The following is a 17,200-nucleotide window of genomic DNA, read 5'->3' on the forward strand; positions in this document are numbered from 1 at the left end:
ACTTGAGGACACCACTGTAACTGTGCCGTAACACCTAATCGTGCAGTACTCTTTTCCAAATCACATGCGACTCCATTGCAACCGATTAAAATTAAACGCAAAGTTGTAGCATTCCTGGAAAGAAATTATCTAGATATTCCTCTATATTGACACGTGGACTTGTTTATCTTTTTCGGATGAGTGCTTTTCACCGGCTAACAAATGTTATCGCTGAGCACGCGATATGCCCGCATGTATCGGAAGTTTACCGAATGTTATCGGCGGTTCTGTTGTCACCGAAGCTTCTGTAATCGCATTGCATGTGCGACGCGAATTGTGTAGAACTTTCCGGAAGACGGGCGGGAACCATCGATTACTGTGGAACCTTCGATTACACGCGTATAAGAGCCCATGCGCTTGGCCGGCAGATAAGATTTCGACGATCATTGACCGTTGTCGCCGCTGTTGTTGTGCCTTTAGTGTAACTTGCTTTTGTGGGCACAAGTTCGCCCAATAAAAGGCTAGTATTGCCATTCACAGTTTTACAGCTGTATTATTAACCGTCACTACTACGTGACATCTGGTGGAGTTCCTAGTGCGTTCGTTTAGCAAATGTCCCCCCCTCCTCCCCAAAAGCCGTGATCCAAGCCCGAGCCACGAACACATCACCAACGTCGCTACGGACCAGCGAGCTAGACGCAGGATGCTAGAAGACCAGGAAGTACAGGGCTACGGCAGTAGCTACAATGACAGCCCCACTGTTACCAACATCGATCCTCGCTGCAGCAGCCCAGAGAGCCACCGACGTTCCATGGTTCAACATTCAAGAACCCGGAAAGCTGGCTGGCGACGTATAAGGTGGTCGCTATGTTTAAAAGCCGGAATAGCGACGACAAGCTGCAACATGTCAATTTGGCATTGGAACACGCCGCCAGGACGTGGTTCGAGAATTGAGAAGCCACTTTAACAACATGGGACCTGTTCCGAAGCGGCTTCCTGCAGACATTCACAAGCATCGTGTGCAAAGAGTGGGCCCAAGATCTACTACAAACCCAAGTACAGCTGCCCGATGAAACCATAGTAATCTTCACGGAGAAGATGGCCGGTCTTTTCCGGCACGCCGACCCGGAAATGTCGGAGGAGAAAAAAATCCACTTCCTGATGCGGGGCGTCAAGCAGGAGCTTATTGCTGGACTGACCCGCAACCACAGAAGATCACAGCTGAGTTTTCTGCAGAGGCATCTACGATTGAGAAAGCTCTGAGAATGCGCATTAAGCAATATAACCAATAAGTGCTCATGCCGCAGTGTGCCATCCAAGGACTGGGTTGCGACGACCTTCAAGAGGCCATCAGGACTATTGTGCACGAATAATGCGCAACATATTGCATTCGTCGCAGCCTCAAGAGGCTTCAATCGCCTGTATCGTCGAAAAAATTCAGCGAACGGTCGGAGTTCTTCAGGTGCTACCACAATCACCACTGCCTCAGGTGGAAGCAATGACATACGCCGCCGTCGGCAGCCTTCAAGGTCCACCTCCGCGACCGCGCCAGCGCCCTGTAACGCCACAATTCTGTCGTCCACCGCCGCCACCGCCAGCACGCCCACCCGTGGCCCAGCGCAGCTACGCGAGGAAGACGGACATTTGGTTAGCCCCCGACCACCGCGCGCTCTGCTATTACTGTGGCAAAGCCGCCCATTTGTACCGCCGATGCCCATACCTCGACTTGGGACTCCGAGGGTTCGCCGTCAACGCGCCGCGTCCAGAGCTTGAGGAGCGCCCACGTGACATCGCCGCCTACCTCGCCGCCACTCAGTGGAGCGCCCAACGACTGTCCTGTTTGCCGTCAGCAGGCCCGTACCTGCCTCCGCAGCGCCGTCCATACACAGACCCAGCCAGGGGCCGGTCCGTCAGCCCATATTCGGAAAACTAAAAGCAGCAACCGATAGAGGTGAGGTTGCTGTCTCTCGAACACGCAAAGATCCTCCGCCGCCGACGAAGACGCCGAAGAGACGACATAACGACACGCCGCCATGCTGACGAAGCCTGGAAGCAGAGAATGCACCGACTAAAGACGTGATGGCGCGACGTACCAGTCACATGCAGCCGTAACCCGACGTCGAGGCCTAACTGCAACGCAAGACAAAGAACCACCGACCTCGACGTGCTTATCTACGGCCACGCAGTCACCGCTTTAGTGGACACAAGAGCCGACTACTCTGTGATGAATGGATCCATCGCTGCCCACTTGAAGAAAGGTAAGACTGCATGGGAAAGCCTTCAAATCTGGACAGCCGGACGACACCTAATAAAGCTAACTGGAATCTGCATGGCAACAATTACGGTTCCTGTCCAAGCCTACCCTACCACGTTCGTTATCCTCCAACACTGCTCACGAGACGTCATTCTGGGCATGGACTTCCTGAACCAACACCGCGCAGTCATCGACTTCAAGTAGGAATAAATAACTCTGTCGAAAGACCAAGTGATAACGCCGGAGAGCTGTCGTAGTCACCACGCCTTGAGTGTACTCGAAGATCAAGTGAGCATCCCGCCTCGCTCCAGCATTGTTATTTCTGCCGGCCGGAAACACCCGCAGACGTAGAAGGCGTCATCGAGGGTGATTAACTTCTACTGCTCGATCGTGACATTTGCGTCGCAATAAAGGATCACTCGACTGCTTGGAGGAAAAGCGAAAAGCGAAAGTGATGGTAGCCAAGTTCAGCCAGGAATTCAAGCACGTCAACAAGGGCATGACGATTGCATATATCGAAGAAATTTTAAAAAAAACAGCACTCCGTTTGTCCTCTTGGATTCCGCTGCATTTACCCCGACGGCCATAGTTCCCGAACCAGGCTTCGACATAAATGCAAGTCTCCCCGTGAGCAAGCAGCAAAAACTCAGAAATCTTCTCCGACGATACAAAGACTGCTTTTCGACGTCATCGGGTATTCGAAGAACACCAGTTGCAAAGCATGGCACAATAACCAAATAGTGCTCTCGACCACTCCCCAGAGCCCTTACCGAGTGTTTCGACGCGAGAACGTGAAGCTATAAGGCAACAAGTCGAAAAATGCTGCGCGATGACATCATCCAGTTGTCGAAAATCCCGTGGGAATCTCCTGTAGTTCTGGAGAAGAAAATGGACAGAACACTGCGTTTCTGCGTCGATTATGATCGACTGAACAAGATGAAGAAAAGGACGTATACCCCCTCCCACGCATAGACGACGCATTGGATCGGCTCTGCAACGCTAACTACTTCTCGACGATGGATCTCAAGACTGGGTACTGGCAGAAGTTGACGAGAAAGGATCACAAAAAGACCGCCTTCATCATGCCAGACGGCCTTTATGAGTTCAAGGTCATGCCATTCATACTGTGCTCAGCGCCTGCAATATTCTAGCGCGCCATGGACACGGTGTTCGCAGGATTGAAGTGACAGACCTGTCTTGTTTACTTGGATGATCCGTCATCATTGCAGAAAATTTGACGTCTAAGTTTGCATAACTTGTGTGTTCACAAGCTTACACGGTGAGTAAAACTACTATCCTTACTGCGTACAGCCATCTACAAATTTGCTATCGTAATCGGTGCTTCGCCTTCCGGTGGAACTGGGATTTTTTTTTTTACGCGCGGACGTGAGTCCCATCTGGTGATGCTTCGAAGTGGCTTCCTCGCCTTCTCTCTTCGCACGCTCTTCGCTATGCAGTCTTCTGCTATTCTCCTCACACTTTTGCCATATTCTCCTCCTCCACTTTCCCCTCGTGCTTTTACTGTAGCCTCCCCCGCCTCTTTACTCCTCGCGTTCTTCGCTATCGCCTTTGTTTGGATCGCACCGCTGGCGCGATCGGTTGTTGGGAACTCGGCGCTGACGCCCGTGGTTGTACCTGGGTCGCAAGCCCCAAGGGTAGCGTTGGCCTGGCGGCCTGGGGTACAACTGGAAGCATCCGAAGGTCCCGGCAAAGCATGAGTCGACTGGTAACAACAAAACAACTTGTTTATTTTAACATCGCAAAGAGTTGGCGGTCAGGTTGACCGAAGTAGAGAGGCGGGAGAGCACTTTACTCAACAGAAGAAATCGGAGCCCTCCTCTTGGCGTCCGGGGGCAGCTGTTTTTATACTCTCGCAGTTGAGGGCAAGAAGGAACCCCTCAATAGACGAGCACGTGAATGTACAATGTCGTAGCGCTGTCGTAGCACAATGTCGTAGCACAATGTCGTAGCACACTGTCGTAGCACAATGTCGTAGCACAATGTCGTAGCACACTGTCGTAGCGCTGCCGGTCGGGCACAATGACTGGAAGGAGAGGGTGATCCTTTGCGGTCGCATCGCCGCAGTAGCGCCTGGAAACACCTGGCGGGGAGCGTTGCGGCGACGACGATCGGGCCAAAATGTCTGCCGCCCCGCCGCAGTCGCGCCGGCAAAACCACCTGTCGCAGGCGAAACGCAACAGACCGCCCCGCCGGGGAAAGGAGATCCCGATGGACAGGGGACTGCATCCGCTGTCCGGAGGGATGTCGCTCGATGATGCTCATAACCGAAGTCGGGCGTCCCTCGACGTTTCTTGAGCGCAGCGCACAGAGAAGGCCTCGTTCTCTCGTTAAGGTTCGCACGGGACACTGCAAAGTGACTTCGGGAGAGTTCACATTTTTGTTCTCGTTCCCGGCAAGCGTTAGAACTACGCTGAAACTCAACCGCTCAGTCAGCAAGCACGGCACAACCCTCACTAAGCCCTGCCAGGCTCTTTCCCCTTTTTATACCACTGCCTAGTTCCTTACAGTAGTCTAGCATCACTCAGAACGCGTCCACAAATTGGAAAATTGCACTAGAAAGCATATCATCACTTTGAAACACTAAACAAAAGCAATATGTTAAAAAAAATCCCGCCTCAGGAAGAAAAACATCAGTAACCAACAATTTTGAGGTTGATTCCTACGTTAGGGGCTTCGACTTAAGCCATCGGCGTTACCGTTGAGACTCCCCTTTTTGTAACGCACCTCAAAGGAATATTGTTGTAAAGCGAGGCTCCAGCGCAGGAGGCGGCCATTTTTGGGAGAGATGGTCTGCAGCCATTGGAGAGGGCAGTGATCCGTCTCAATGATAAACCTCGAGCCGGCTAGATAGCATGACAATTTCTGAACGGCCCACACGAGACATGCACACTCTTTCTCGGTGGCGCTATACGCCTGCTCAAGACTGGTCAGCTTACGACTAGCATACAGGACGGGGTGTTCTACTTCTCCCTTTTCCCGTTGGCACAGTACAACGCCCATGCCTCGCTCACTAGCATCGCACTGAACAATGAACCCTTTTGTATAGTCTGGCGATCGTAGCACAGGCTGGCTTGTTAGGGCACTCTTTAGGGCGCTAAAAGCTCTTTCCTTTGTCTCGTCCCAGACGACTGTTTGAGGCTCTGTTTTTCTTAGAGCATCCGTCAGGGGAGCCGCGATATCAGAGCACCTGGGAATGTACCTCTGATAGTAGCCGGCGACACCCAAGAACGACCGAATATCGGTCTTCGTGCGCGGTTGCGGAAAGTCTCGCACAGCGGCCACTTTTATTTCAGAGGGGCGGCGACGACCCTGACCAATCACGTGACCGAGGTAGACAACCTCGGCCTGTGCTAACTGGCACTTAGGAGCCTTTACTGTCAAGCCCGCTTCGCGCAGGCGGGTTAGCACTGCCCGCAAGTGTACCATATGCTCAGACCAGGATGCGGAGAATATCGCTACGTCGTCTAGATACGGTAAAGCGAATTCTTGCTGTCCCCGCAACACTTTATCCATGAGGCTTGAAAAACAGTATGGCGCGTTCTTCAAACCAAAACTCAACACTTTAGGACGGAATGTTCCCATTGGTGAAATGAACGCCGCATACCTACTAGCCTCTTCTGTGAGTGGAACCTGCCAATAACCCCTGACAAGATCTAGGGTGGAAATAAACTGAGCGCTACTAACTTTCTCAAGGCGCTCCTCGATGTTAGGGATCGGATAAATTTGATCCTTAGTGATGGAATTAAGCCTGCGGTAGTCGACGCAAGGACGAGGTTCCTTGCCCGGTACCTCAACTAAAATCAAAGGGGAGGTATAATCACTCTCACCTGCCTCAATAACACCGAGCTGTAGCATTTTCTTTACCTCAGCCTCCATAATATCGCTCTGGCGGGGTGACACCCGATACGCCTTGGATCGTACTGGCTCTGGGGAGGTAAGTTCTATGTTATGAGTAAGTACAGAAGTCCTACCAGGCCTCTCAGAGAACAGACCTTGAAACTCTTGTAAGAGCTGGTGTAGTTCGGTTTTCTGCTCAGGCGACAGCGGTGCTTTACTGATAAGGTCACTAATGACTTGACCGGTGTCTTCCCTGTTCGTCACTGAGCCTACTCCCGGAAGCTCGACCGGAAGCTCTTCAGGAACGTTTACCATCATGCACACCACTGCTTCCCTTTGTCTATAAGGTTTGAGCAGATTACAGTGGTAAACTTGCTGTGCTTTCCGCTTTCCTGGCAGACTTACCACGTAGTTAACGTCCGACAGTTTCTGAACAATTCGTGCTGGGCCCTCCCACTGCACGTCTAGTTTGTTGTTTAGCGATGTGCGCAATATCATGACCTCATCGCCCACCTCAAAACGACGGGCCCTGGCTGTCCGATCATAATAAACCTTGGCCCTCTGCTGGGCCTTTGTCATTGCTTCACCTGACAACTCCTGTGCCCTTCTTAAGCGTTCGAGGAGCTTAAGTACGTACTCCACCACGACTGGGTCGTCGCCCCTGCCTTCCCATGATTCTCGAAGCATGCGAAGCGGAGACCGAAGCGAGCGACCGTACACCAGTTCAGCTGGCGAAAACCCCGTAGCCGCATGCGGCGCGGTCCTTAAAGCAAACATCACCCCAGGCAGACACAGCTCCCAGTCAGTTCGATGTTCAAAACACAACGCTCTCAACACGCGCTTCATGACGGAGTGGAGCTTCTCAACGGAATTCGACTGTGGGTGGTACACTGAGCTGTGTAGCAGCTTTATCCCACACCTTTCGAGAAAAGTTGTCGTCAAAGCGCTAGTAAACACTGTGCCCTGATCTGATTGGATTTCCGCAGGGAAACCAACTCGTGCAAATATGGACAGTAGTGCATTAACTATCTCAACTGAGCTGAGTTCTTTAAGCGGCACTGCTTCAGGGAACTTTGTCGCTGGGCAGATCACAGTCAAAATGTGTCTGTACCCCGTGGCTGTTACCGGCAGAGGTCCCACTGTATCAATAACGAGCCGTCTAAAAGGCTCCGTTATGATAGGTACCAATTTCAACGGCGCCCTTGATTTGTCCCCTGGTTTGCCCACCCGCTGACAAGTGTCACATGTCCTCACGAAATGGTCTGCGTCCCGAAAACACCCTGGCCAATAGTACTCTTGTAAGAGACGGTCCTTAGTTTTCTTAACTCCTAGGTGTCCGGACCACGAACCCCCATGCGACAAGCGCAACAGATCCTGACGATAGCATTGAGGCACGATCAGCTGATCGAACTCCACTCCTCTTCGGTCTAGATACTTCCGGTACAGGACTCCACCTCTTTCCACAAAACGCGCATTTTTCCTGGCGATACCTTCCTTGACATTGCAGCGTATGTTTTCTAGGCTACCATCCTTCTTTTGCTCGGCTATCAAAGCCGACCGGCTGACTTTTAGCAACCTATCAAGTCCGTCTGACGTAGGCGCGATGAGCAAATCAGTAGATAGCTCTTCTAACTTTCCCGTGTCGGGCGTTTCCTCTCCAGTATCTGGCGCCTTTAACGTTACAGACTCAAGCTTATTCAGTTCGGGCGTGCTCTGAATATCAGCTTGCTGCGCCTCTGACCCTTTTTCGTTGTTTGATAACGTCGGCCCCGCAACTACCGCCTTTGCAGCGAGCTCCCGAACCTTCGACCTGGTTAAGGCCTGAACACAAGCTTCACCAAACAAAAGCCCCTTCTCGCGCAGGAGGTGATCGGACCTGTTTGAAAATAGGTACGGGTACTGGGGTGGCAGCATAGATGACACTGCCGCCTCCGTCTCAAGCGCTCCGAAAGGTCCTTCAATAAGCACCTTTGCTACTGGCAGACACACGCTATGAGCTTCCACGGCTTGCTTGATCCACGCTTACTCGCCCGTGAACATATGGGGTTCTACGTAAGACGGGTGAACTACATCCATCGTAGCTGCGGAATCGCGAAGCACTCGGCACTCTTTCCCGTTCACGAGGAGGTCTCGCATGTAAGGCTCGAGAAGCTTCATGTTCTCGTCAGTGCTGCCTATTGAAAAAAACACAACTTTTGGTGTTGTTTCCGGACACTGCGCCGAAAAGTGACCCGGCTTCTGGCACGTATAACAAACGCGCGCTCGCCTCATCTCGAACCGCTTTCTGCGTTTGGCTGCCGCCGTCTCTTTACGTTTGGTCGGACTGCTTTCACTCGCATCCTCACTACGCGTGTCCCTCTTTACTCTCATGGGTGTGAACTTCGGCCTCTCGAACTTCGAGCCAAATTCACCCTTTTGACCGTCCTTAGCTCCGCGAGCCCGACGCGTCACAAACTCCTCGGCTAGCTCAGCGGCTTTAGTCACCGTACAAACGTCTGGCCTATCCAAGACCCAGTATCGCACGTTCTCCGGTAACCGACTATAAAACTGTTCTAGCCCGAAGCACTGGAGAACTTTATCGTGGTCACCAAACGCTTTCTCTTCTTTGAGCCACTCCTGCATGTTTGACATAAGCCTATATGCAAACTCTGTATATGACTCACTTTTGCCTTTCTCATTTTCCCGAAACTTCCGACGGAACGCTTCCGCAGACAGCCGGTACTTTTTTAGCAGACTCGATTTTACTTTGTCGAAATCCTCTGCCTCCTCTCTATCCAAGCGAGCGACTACGTCGGCCGCCTCGCCGGGTAACAAAGTGAGCAAGCGCTGTGGCCACGTTTCCCGAGAGAACCCCTGCTTCTCGCACGTTCGCTCAAAGTTAACCAGGAACAAACCAATGTCCTCTCCAAGCTTAAACGGCCGCATCAGGTCAGTCATTTTGAACAATACGCGTTCTCCTGCACCGTGTGCCTGACTTCCATTACGAGCGCGTTCCATCTCTATCTCGAGACGCTTCATTTCCAAAGCGTGTTGACGGTCACGCTCTTGTTGCTCTCGCTCTTTCTGTTCTTTACGTTCACGCTCTTGTCTTTTTGCAGTCTCCCTCTCTTCAATGGTCTCAAGGCATTCCGACAGCTCGTCATCCTCAGCCTCTAACTCAAGAATAGCCTTTAGCAGTTCTGGTTTTCTGAGTTTGTCCGAGACATCCAGACCCAACTCTCTTGCAAGCTCCAACAATTTCGGTTTGCGCAACGACTTCAAATCCATGGCTGCTCTGAATGCTGCTTTCTCTACTGCTTACTATTGTCTTGCCGCAAACTAACCCGGCAGCAACGACAACCACAATTACCAGCTCTGTTTCTGACACTAACAAAAGCCTGGCAAAGCTCAGAAGAAGAAAGTCCCGCACTCACCAAACCTCGCAGGCAGGAATTCCGCGCAGTCGTTCCGCTGCAGGCAACCAGTCGTCACACAGGGCTCGTTGCACTGCTCCCGGATCGTCGTTGAGCTGCTCAGCATACAGTCAACTGCATCTCTTTGCTGCTGGCCTCCGTTGTCGCGATCTCACCGCTGGCAGACAGTTGTTTGAAGGCGGAGGCGATCCCACCGCTGCCACCAGATGTTTGGATCGCACCGCTGGCGCGATCGGTTGTTGGGAACTCGGCGCTGACGCCCGTGGTTGTACCTGGGTCGCAAGCCCCAAGGGTAGCGTTGGCCTGGCGGCCTGGGGTACAACTGGAAGCATCCGAAGGTCCCGGCAAAGCATGAGTCGACTGGTAACAACAAAGCAACTTGTTTATTTTAACATCGCAAAGAGTTGGCGGTCAGGTTGACCGAAGTAGAGAGGCGGGAGAGCACTTTACTCAACAGAAGAAATCGGAGCCCTCCTCTTGGCGTCCGGGGGCAGCTGTTTTTATACTCTCGCAGTTGAGGGCAAGAAGGAACCCCTCAATAGACGAGCACGTGAATGTACAATGTCGTAGCGCTGTCGTAGCACAATGTCGTAGCACAATGTCGTAGCACACTGTCGTAGCACAATGTCGTAGCACAATGTCGTAGCACACTGTCGTAGCGCTGCCGGTCGGGCACAATGACTGGAAGGAGAGGGTGATCCTTTGCGGTCGCATCGCCGCAGTCGCGCCTGGAAACACCTGGCGGGGAGCGTTGCGGCGACGACGATCGGGCCAAAATGTCTGCCGCCCCGCCGCAGTCGCGCCGGCAAAACCACGTGTCGCAGGCGAAACGCAACACCTTCTTTCATTCGCCGGTGCGCTCCACGTTCGCTCGATTACGCCGACGAGGCACGCCGGCGATCAATGCAGGAACGGGCTCCTGCGGGCGGCACTCTAAAATAAATGCTACACGACATGACCAGTAATGCACGATATTCAACACATTGTGCTGGCGGTATGACCCATCTTCTTCATTTTGCACAGAAACTTTATATTTCACCACAGACTTCTGCTAGAATACAGCAACAGACCTGACGTCTGCCTATGCACATGCTTGAATTCATGCTCCTAAGGAATTGTGGTTCGCAACGTGAAATATGTGTGTTTCCTGTCAATGCTCGTCATGTGCACCTTCTGTCCTTTCTCCCTTTGACTGATGAAGAAAACGGTGATGAAATTTTCCTTATTTCTGAATCCGCTAGGTTTCTATCCGGTCCAACGCAAGCTTATGTACATTGATGACTATAGAAGATGCCTAATCCTGGTTGAAAGGATCGGATATAATGGAAGAGGCAAGTGTCTTGCATGCGTCTTTACGCTGTGTTTAGCCTGTACGCATGCATTTACCTGCTACTTCTAACAAACGCGTAACAAATGTATTTCATTTTATTTTTATATCTTTTATTTCTGAAGGGACATTTTTCTCAGAAGCGAGCAAAATGGACCGCTCAAAGTGTCCTGCCTTAGCTGCCTTCATATTTCTTATATACACTCGTACCCGAACAGGACAAACCCAGCTGAAGAAAATATATTATATGCAGAATACGTGAGACTTACTGACGAACTCGACATTAGATGTACCAGACCCGGAATGTTTGCTAGCCTTGCTATAAATTCGCTTGAAAGCTGTGAATGCAACGTAAAGGGGAAACGTAAAGAGCACATCTGCAGAATCTCGTGCATCGAGAATGGCATAACCACCCCGAGAAAAAAGTTCAGGCCACAGACAAAGATACTACGTACTGCGCGCATAGTCCTGCTTTTGGTGAGTGGACTCCTTGGTTGCTTTTTTCTTCACTGCTGAGACAGCAAATCTGCAAGTAGCTACGCACCGCAGAAACAATTTTCAAGCTTTCTTATAGAAGGTTTCAGATATATCGAATGACTCGATATATCGAAGTAGCGTGTTCAACTAGGTTCGTTGGGGAATATCGAAACTCGAAGGTAACAGCGCTAATAAAGCAGCGCTACGAAGGTGTGATACTATCTTGGCACTGCATTTGTCTCGTACGTTCGCGACCCTGCTTTTTAGCGCTCTCATTTTCAAGTTATGATACATCGAGCTATTTGTAGCTCTGAGAATGTAGGTTCTAACCATGCTCGGATGTACCCCTATGTTACATCTGTTCAGCGATATTCATCAGTGCAGTCCACAGACGTAGTAAGAGAGCGCTCTTGTGCCCCAGATATGTGACGAACACGGCAGCAGATTCGTATCTCTATCTGGACAAGTTACGACTATGTTACGACTACAAAATGCATTGCTTTTCCAATTAAAATCAGCTCGGACTGCTTGACGCATACATTTTGGAAAATTGTTCACTAGAGCGCCAGTGTACTTAGCGGCAGACTTTAAGGCCAGATATGATGAAAATTTTGTCTGGAAGTCTCATGTCACTTCACTGCAAATCGGCTAAATTCGCTGTTGGAATATGTAGTCAAAGCGAATAAAATAAGTTTCTTGGAGAACATTTATTTCAGTTACCCACATGGGCAGGGAGTTTTCTAACGTCATCTCCTCTTCCGTAATTGCATCTTAAAAGGCAGAAAAGCGTTGTCTGTCACTGACATTTTTCCTAAATCGTTTCACACTAGAAATCTGGCTACGCACAAAGCGATACATGCCTCCGCACTTTGTTTTAGGTTGCCAGTTGCTGATGACGGAAAGTGCCGTTGACTACCCTGTCCCCAAGTTGTGTATGCTTCTCTACTACAACTACTGTCCCGGTCCCAAGGTACTGCTGTATCAGCCTGATTGCAAGATTCAGGATGCGTTCCTTGCGCACAAAGCGAGCGCTGGACGTCAAATTCAGTACTGAAAGATGACTGTGAAAAAATGAATTACTGACAAATAAAGGCGTCAAAAGCATCAAAAACATTAGCCGCATATACCATCTTTTTTCTTTGATATGAACTTGGTAACGCCTGGCGTTTTTTTATTCGCACGTTATGTACGCCAAGAGGACCGAGGAAATTAAAAGAGGTTTGACGGGCCCTTCGGCCAGGATCGCATAGACATCAGTCGCCAATATTCCGAAGTAAAAATAGAATTCCATACCGTCTGGCAAAATCTCTTCGCGGTCTTTGCATCACAAATCAATACCAGCCAAAAACAAAGAAACAAAGTTACTATTAAATATTAAGGCAAGTATAACACACGCATATATGAAAGTACATGTGAAGTGCGGGTCTGCAAAAAAAACATGGAATATACAAGGATATGTTAACAAGCATGGTATTAACACATACAATTAATGATTTATCATGGAACCGTGGAAGAATGTATACAGCTCGAATAGACGAACTTGATCGAAAGAAAATGACTTGGTGACACAATACAAAACAGTTTGTGTAACTACGTACAAATACAAAAGTTAATCGTGCCCTTCCACTAAAATTTCTGCACGGCATTTCTGTGTAAGCACTTTTCTTTATGCAGTGATAAAATCATTTAAGCCAAAGGAGGACCAACCAGACGCATACTCTGCCGTAAGATAAGTCACTCTTATGTAAACTATGAAAAAATCCGCCATCTTGTCTTAGGCCTCTCTCGATTATCGCGTGAGGAAACCCAAATGTGGCGTTGGTTGCCTTCTGATATTATTTAGTGAACAGTATTCGCTAGAGTGTTTAGAATTGAAAAACTGGTAGAAAGTTGAAAACTCTCAGCGCGGTTTCTACCTTCGCAGTGTAACGACAAATCGTGAGGCAGACAATTAAGGGCTTGCGTAACGCGCTAAGAACGCCATAGACTTTGCTTCTGTGCGTATGAATCACAAGGTGATAGAAACTCAACCGCTAGTCTGTGGCAAGTAAAAGGATGACACTCGCCGAGTGTAAAGATTGCGAAACATTTCTTTATTTATACTTTTTGTGCGCAAACTAGGCCGACTCGCAGTTATGCTACATTTCTTTAATTATTTTGATTATACAGGGCGTCCCAATTATCAAGCACCGAGATTTAAACATATGCAAATGCAGCGTCGCTGGACAGAAACAAGGTAATGTTTGCCGTTGCTTAGAGATACTCAGATAAATTCAGCATCCAGCCTAATTAAATAACTACTTTTAATTATTTATTCAACTTATCAAACATTTAATTATATGAAAAGTGTAAAATGAGAAAATTGTTCAGTAACAAGAAAAACTCCCCAAACAGGTTTCCCTTGCTGAATACGTGCTACATAAAAGTGTTTTTGTTACGGTGAAAGCAGCCTCCAAATACGCGCAAAATTGACGCGCGACTAGCCGCTCGAGACAAGACGCATCTGAATGATTAAAACTTACTCGAATGTAATCGTTGATTATATCTGTTGTGTATGTTCTCGCCGAACCTTGTCTACTAAGGTTGTATGCGCAACACGAATGGTGCGGTACATTCTGCAAGGCACACGGGAACCGACGAGAACCGTGGAACCATCGATGAGTCACGGGTAAAAGTCGACGAACTTGACCGGCAGATAAAATTTCGAAGATCGCCGACTGTGCTCGCCGCTACTGTTGAGCTTTGAGTGCCGCTTGCGTTACTAGGCACAGGTTTGCGCAATAAAAAGTTAGCGTTTGGGTGCCACGCTTTTGACAGTTTATGATTGGATGCCGTTACGACCACGTGAAAATATCTCGGTCGCGACTTCCAATAGGTTATAAAGCCCTGCTTCAACTCGGCGACCCTGACACAACGCAATGATCTCTACCACCTCTTGGGGTCTTGGGAATCCCAGTGATCTGTACCACCTACTGTCGAGTTTCATCGCTAGTGTTCACGCACGTTCTCCAATGTAGACCACTATCCTCTTCCCACGCGCATTCTGATTGGACAAAGATTTTGTCGCTACGAAATGGGCCACAAAAGACGAGAGCCTTCCAATACATGCGAGCGCCACCTGTGCCGAGCGTTCACTAACAGTTGTTGGCAGGTAAAAAGTGATCAACAGAGAAAGCGTAAACAATGTACTCGTGTCAGCTCTCCCCTCTTAACAAGCCTCATTCTCATGCTACAAGCGGAACAGGAAGAAAAAAACGGCGCACTTCATCTCGCCGTGACTTCCGACGGTAATGCGTGAGCATTAAATCAATATAGCGCCGCAGCACGTTGCCGCCGTCGAAACGAGGTGCGTAGGTAAAAGGCGCACAGTGCCGCGGGGCTCCACTTACGCGCTTCCCTAGGAACAGCCGAGGCTATCAGGAGCCGCTGCTGCGAAGCGTTCAAGTGGCCTCTGAATTGCGCGGCGCGCCGGTCCTTGCTAAAGCTGAGAATTGTCCTCTCGCTTGCCGCGCATTCAGTGGCAACATACTCAGTGACCCAAGTTGGCGAGTGATTCATTGTAGAACGGCACGTGCCCAGTGCATTGTGGCGCGGCCTCCTGAGGCGTCAGGTTGCTGTCGTGGGAGAAGTCTTTTGACATTGGTTCGATTACGCTCAGCACAGAAGAAATTTAAGGCATCCTTTCAGTGATTGCAGAGCGAAACATTCCAACTGACGCATACTTAGTTAGCCAACTTGGCGCTAAATACGTTCATTGAAGAGTGGCACAAACCTACTGGTGCATACCCAGTGCTTCAAGCCGGCGTGAACAAGTTTCTTCGAACAGTGGTGCCTGCCCATTCCCGAATCTACAGTGACTTATGTCGGCGTGAAAGAGGTCCGTTGAAGAGCGGCACGTATGAACACGATGGCACATATTCAGTGACCCAGCTGCTCCTATTCACTTTCTATCTCTGTCCTTCCCCCGAACTCCTTCCCCAGCGTGGATTAGCAGGCTAGAGGCACTTCTCTCAGACCGACTTCTCCATTTTTCCGCCATTAGAAATTTCTCGCTCTCAGTTGGTCCGATGGTTGTTTCGAACCTTCTTATCTCAGAACAGTAACCCTATGCGCTGTGCATTCGACTACGGGCGACCCAGCGACCAAGGTAGGCGGCATACATACATACATACATACATACATACACACATACATACATACATACATACATACATACATACATACATACATACATACATACATACATACATACATACATACATACATACATACATACATACATACATACATACATACATACATACATACATACATACATACATACATACATACATACATACATACATACATACATACATACATACATACATACATACATACATACATACATACATACATACATACATACATACATACATACATACATACAAAACATACATACATACATACATACATACATACATACATACATACATACATACATACATACATACATACATACATACATACATACATACATACATACATACATACATACATACATACATACATAGCTCCCAAAAAGTGCACTAAGTACCCTAAGTGCGAATTATACTATGAATCCTAACGCCTTAAAAAAATTCACTATTTCATCCGAAAAGCGAAACACCGATTGCAATAGAATATTAGTGCACAGTTATACCAACAAATGACAGCGCTTTTATCGGCCGTACAAAGTTAACATAGGCGCACAAAGTAAATTTACAAGCATGGGGTCACGCGCTCACAGGCAAACATGAACACATCAGACTCGAAGACCGCGTAAACTCGCTGTCAAAACGTTAGCGTGACTAAACGCGCGAGCAGCGGCGAGCGAAATGACATTCGTGCTGTCTATCATTCCAATGCAAAGTCAACACCGAGAACACACAGCACGCACAATGCTCTCAGCCGCCGTCGACGCTAAACGCTGCCCCCAACGCAGATTGCTCGCAAGAAACGGCCGCACAGCTGCACGCATCCACCATATGCGCAGCCCTGCAGCCGGGTTATAACGCGGCACCCCGTGTGCCCCCTCCCGCCTGTACCTCGTAACGTTGGGTGCCTTGCCACCCTGACAAACTAGTATCCCTGGGCCGGCCTCCACGCCCTCTTACACTGCACGGCCTCCTACGGAGAAATGCCTCGTTGCTGCTCCGACTGCGAATTGGCTGCTACTGAACGGCAGCCCGCCGGCACTGACTTGGGAAAGCAACCTCAGCAGCCTGTGCCTCTTGTGGTGAACCAGAGACTCTGGAGCACCTCGTGCTGGCCTGCCCTGCTCACCTGCAGCACCGCGGCCGACTTCTGCAAGAGCTCCACCAGCTGGGCTTCCCACGTTCACGACCGGAAGATATCCTCTTCCCCTGTCTTAATCAGCTACCAGCTTCCCTAAGTGTCGAGTACCTCGACTCGTCGGGGCTCTCGGTGAGACTATAGGAAATTTCTACAAAGGCGGATGGCCTAACGGCCATCCCACCACCTTGGGCTTCCTGATCCGTCACTACTTCACTTCTACGGGGCCACCTCCTATACGGTCTACCTCCAGCCTACTCCTCCACTCGAACCCACTGGGCCCTCCCGGTCGGGCTGCTCTGATGCTCCTGGGACGACCCCTACCTTTCTCCCTCCTACCCGCTCTTTCTTTTAATCCCATCTGCCCCACCCTGCTGCGCTGAGCCGTGCTCCCGCAAACGTTGCAGAAAATAGTGCCAGCCTTTCCTCCTTTCCCACAATAACCACGTCTCTCTTGGGTACCTTGTGCACGGTGGAAGACTGCGCGCCTCCACCCCGTTTTTCTCTCTTTGAGATTGAGCTGCCATTGTCAGCGTTCCTCGCACGCCTTCACTCACACATACAGCGGAAGGCGCGCGG

General features: G+C 49.7%; 1 protein-coding gene across 1 annotated transcript in view; it reads left to right on the forward strand.

Annotated features, from left to right (window-relative positions):
* LOC142560862 (uncharacterized) overlaps positions 1-12,424 on the forward strand; it is a 53,141-nt gene extending 40,717 nt beyond the window's left edge. The window contains exons 4-5 of the mRNA XM_075673269.1: positions 10,746-10,835; positions 12,187-12,424. Coding sequence (XP_075529384.1) covers positions 10,746-10,835; positions 12,187-12,362 — 266 coding nt within the window. The 3' untranslated portion in view covers positions 12,363-12,424. The remainder of the gene's footprint in view (positions 1-10,745; positions 10,836-12,186) is intronic.
* The last annotated feature ends 4,776 nt before the right edge of the window (positions 12,425-17,200 follow it).

This window comes from Dermacentor variabilis, chromosome 10 (assembly GCF_050947875.1).
Source record: "Dermacentor variabilis isolate Ectoservices chromosome 10, ASM5094787v1, whole genome shotgun sequence".
NCBI lineage: Eukaryota > Metazoa > Arthropoda > Arachnida > Ixodida > Ixodidae > Dermacentor > Dermacentor variabilis.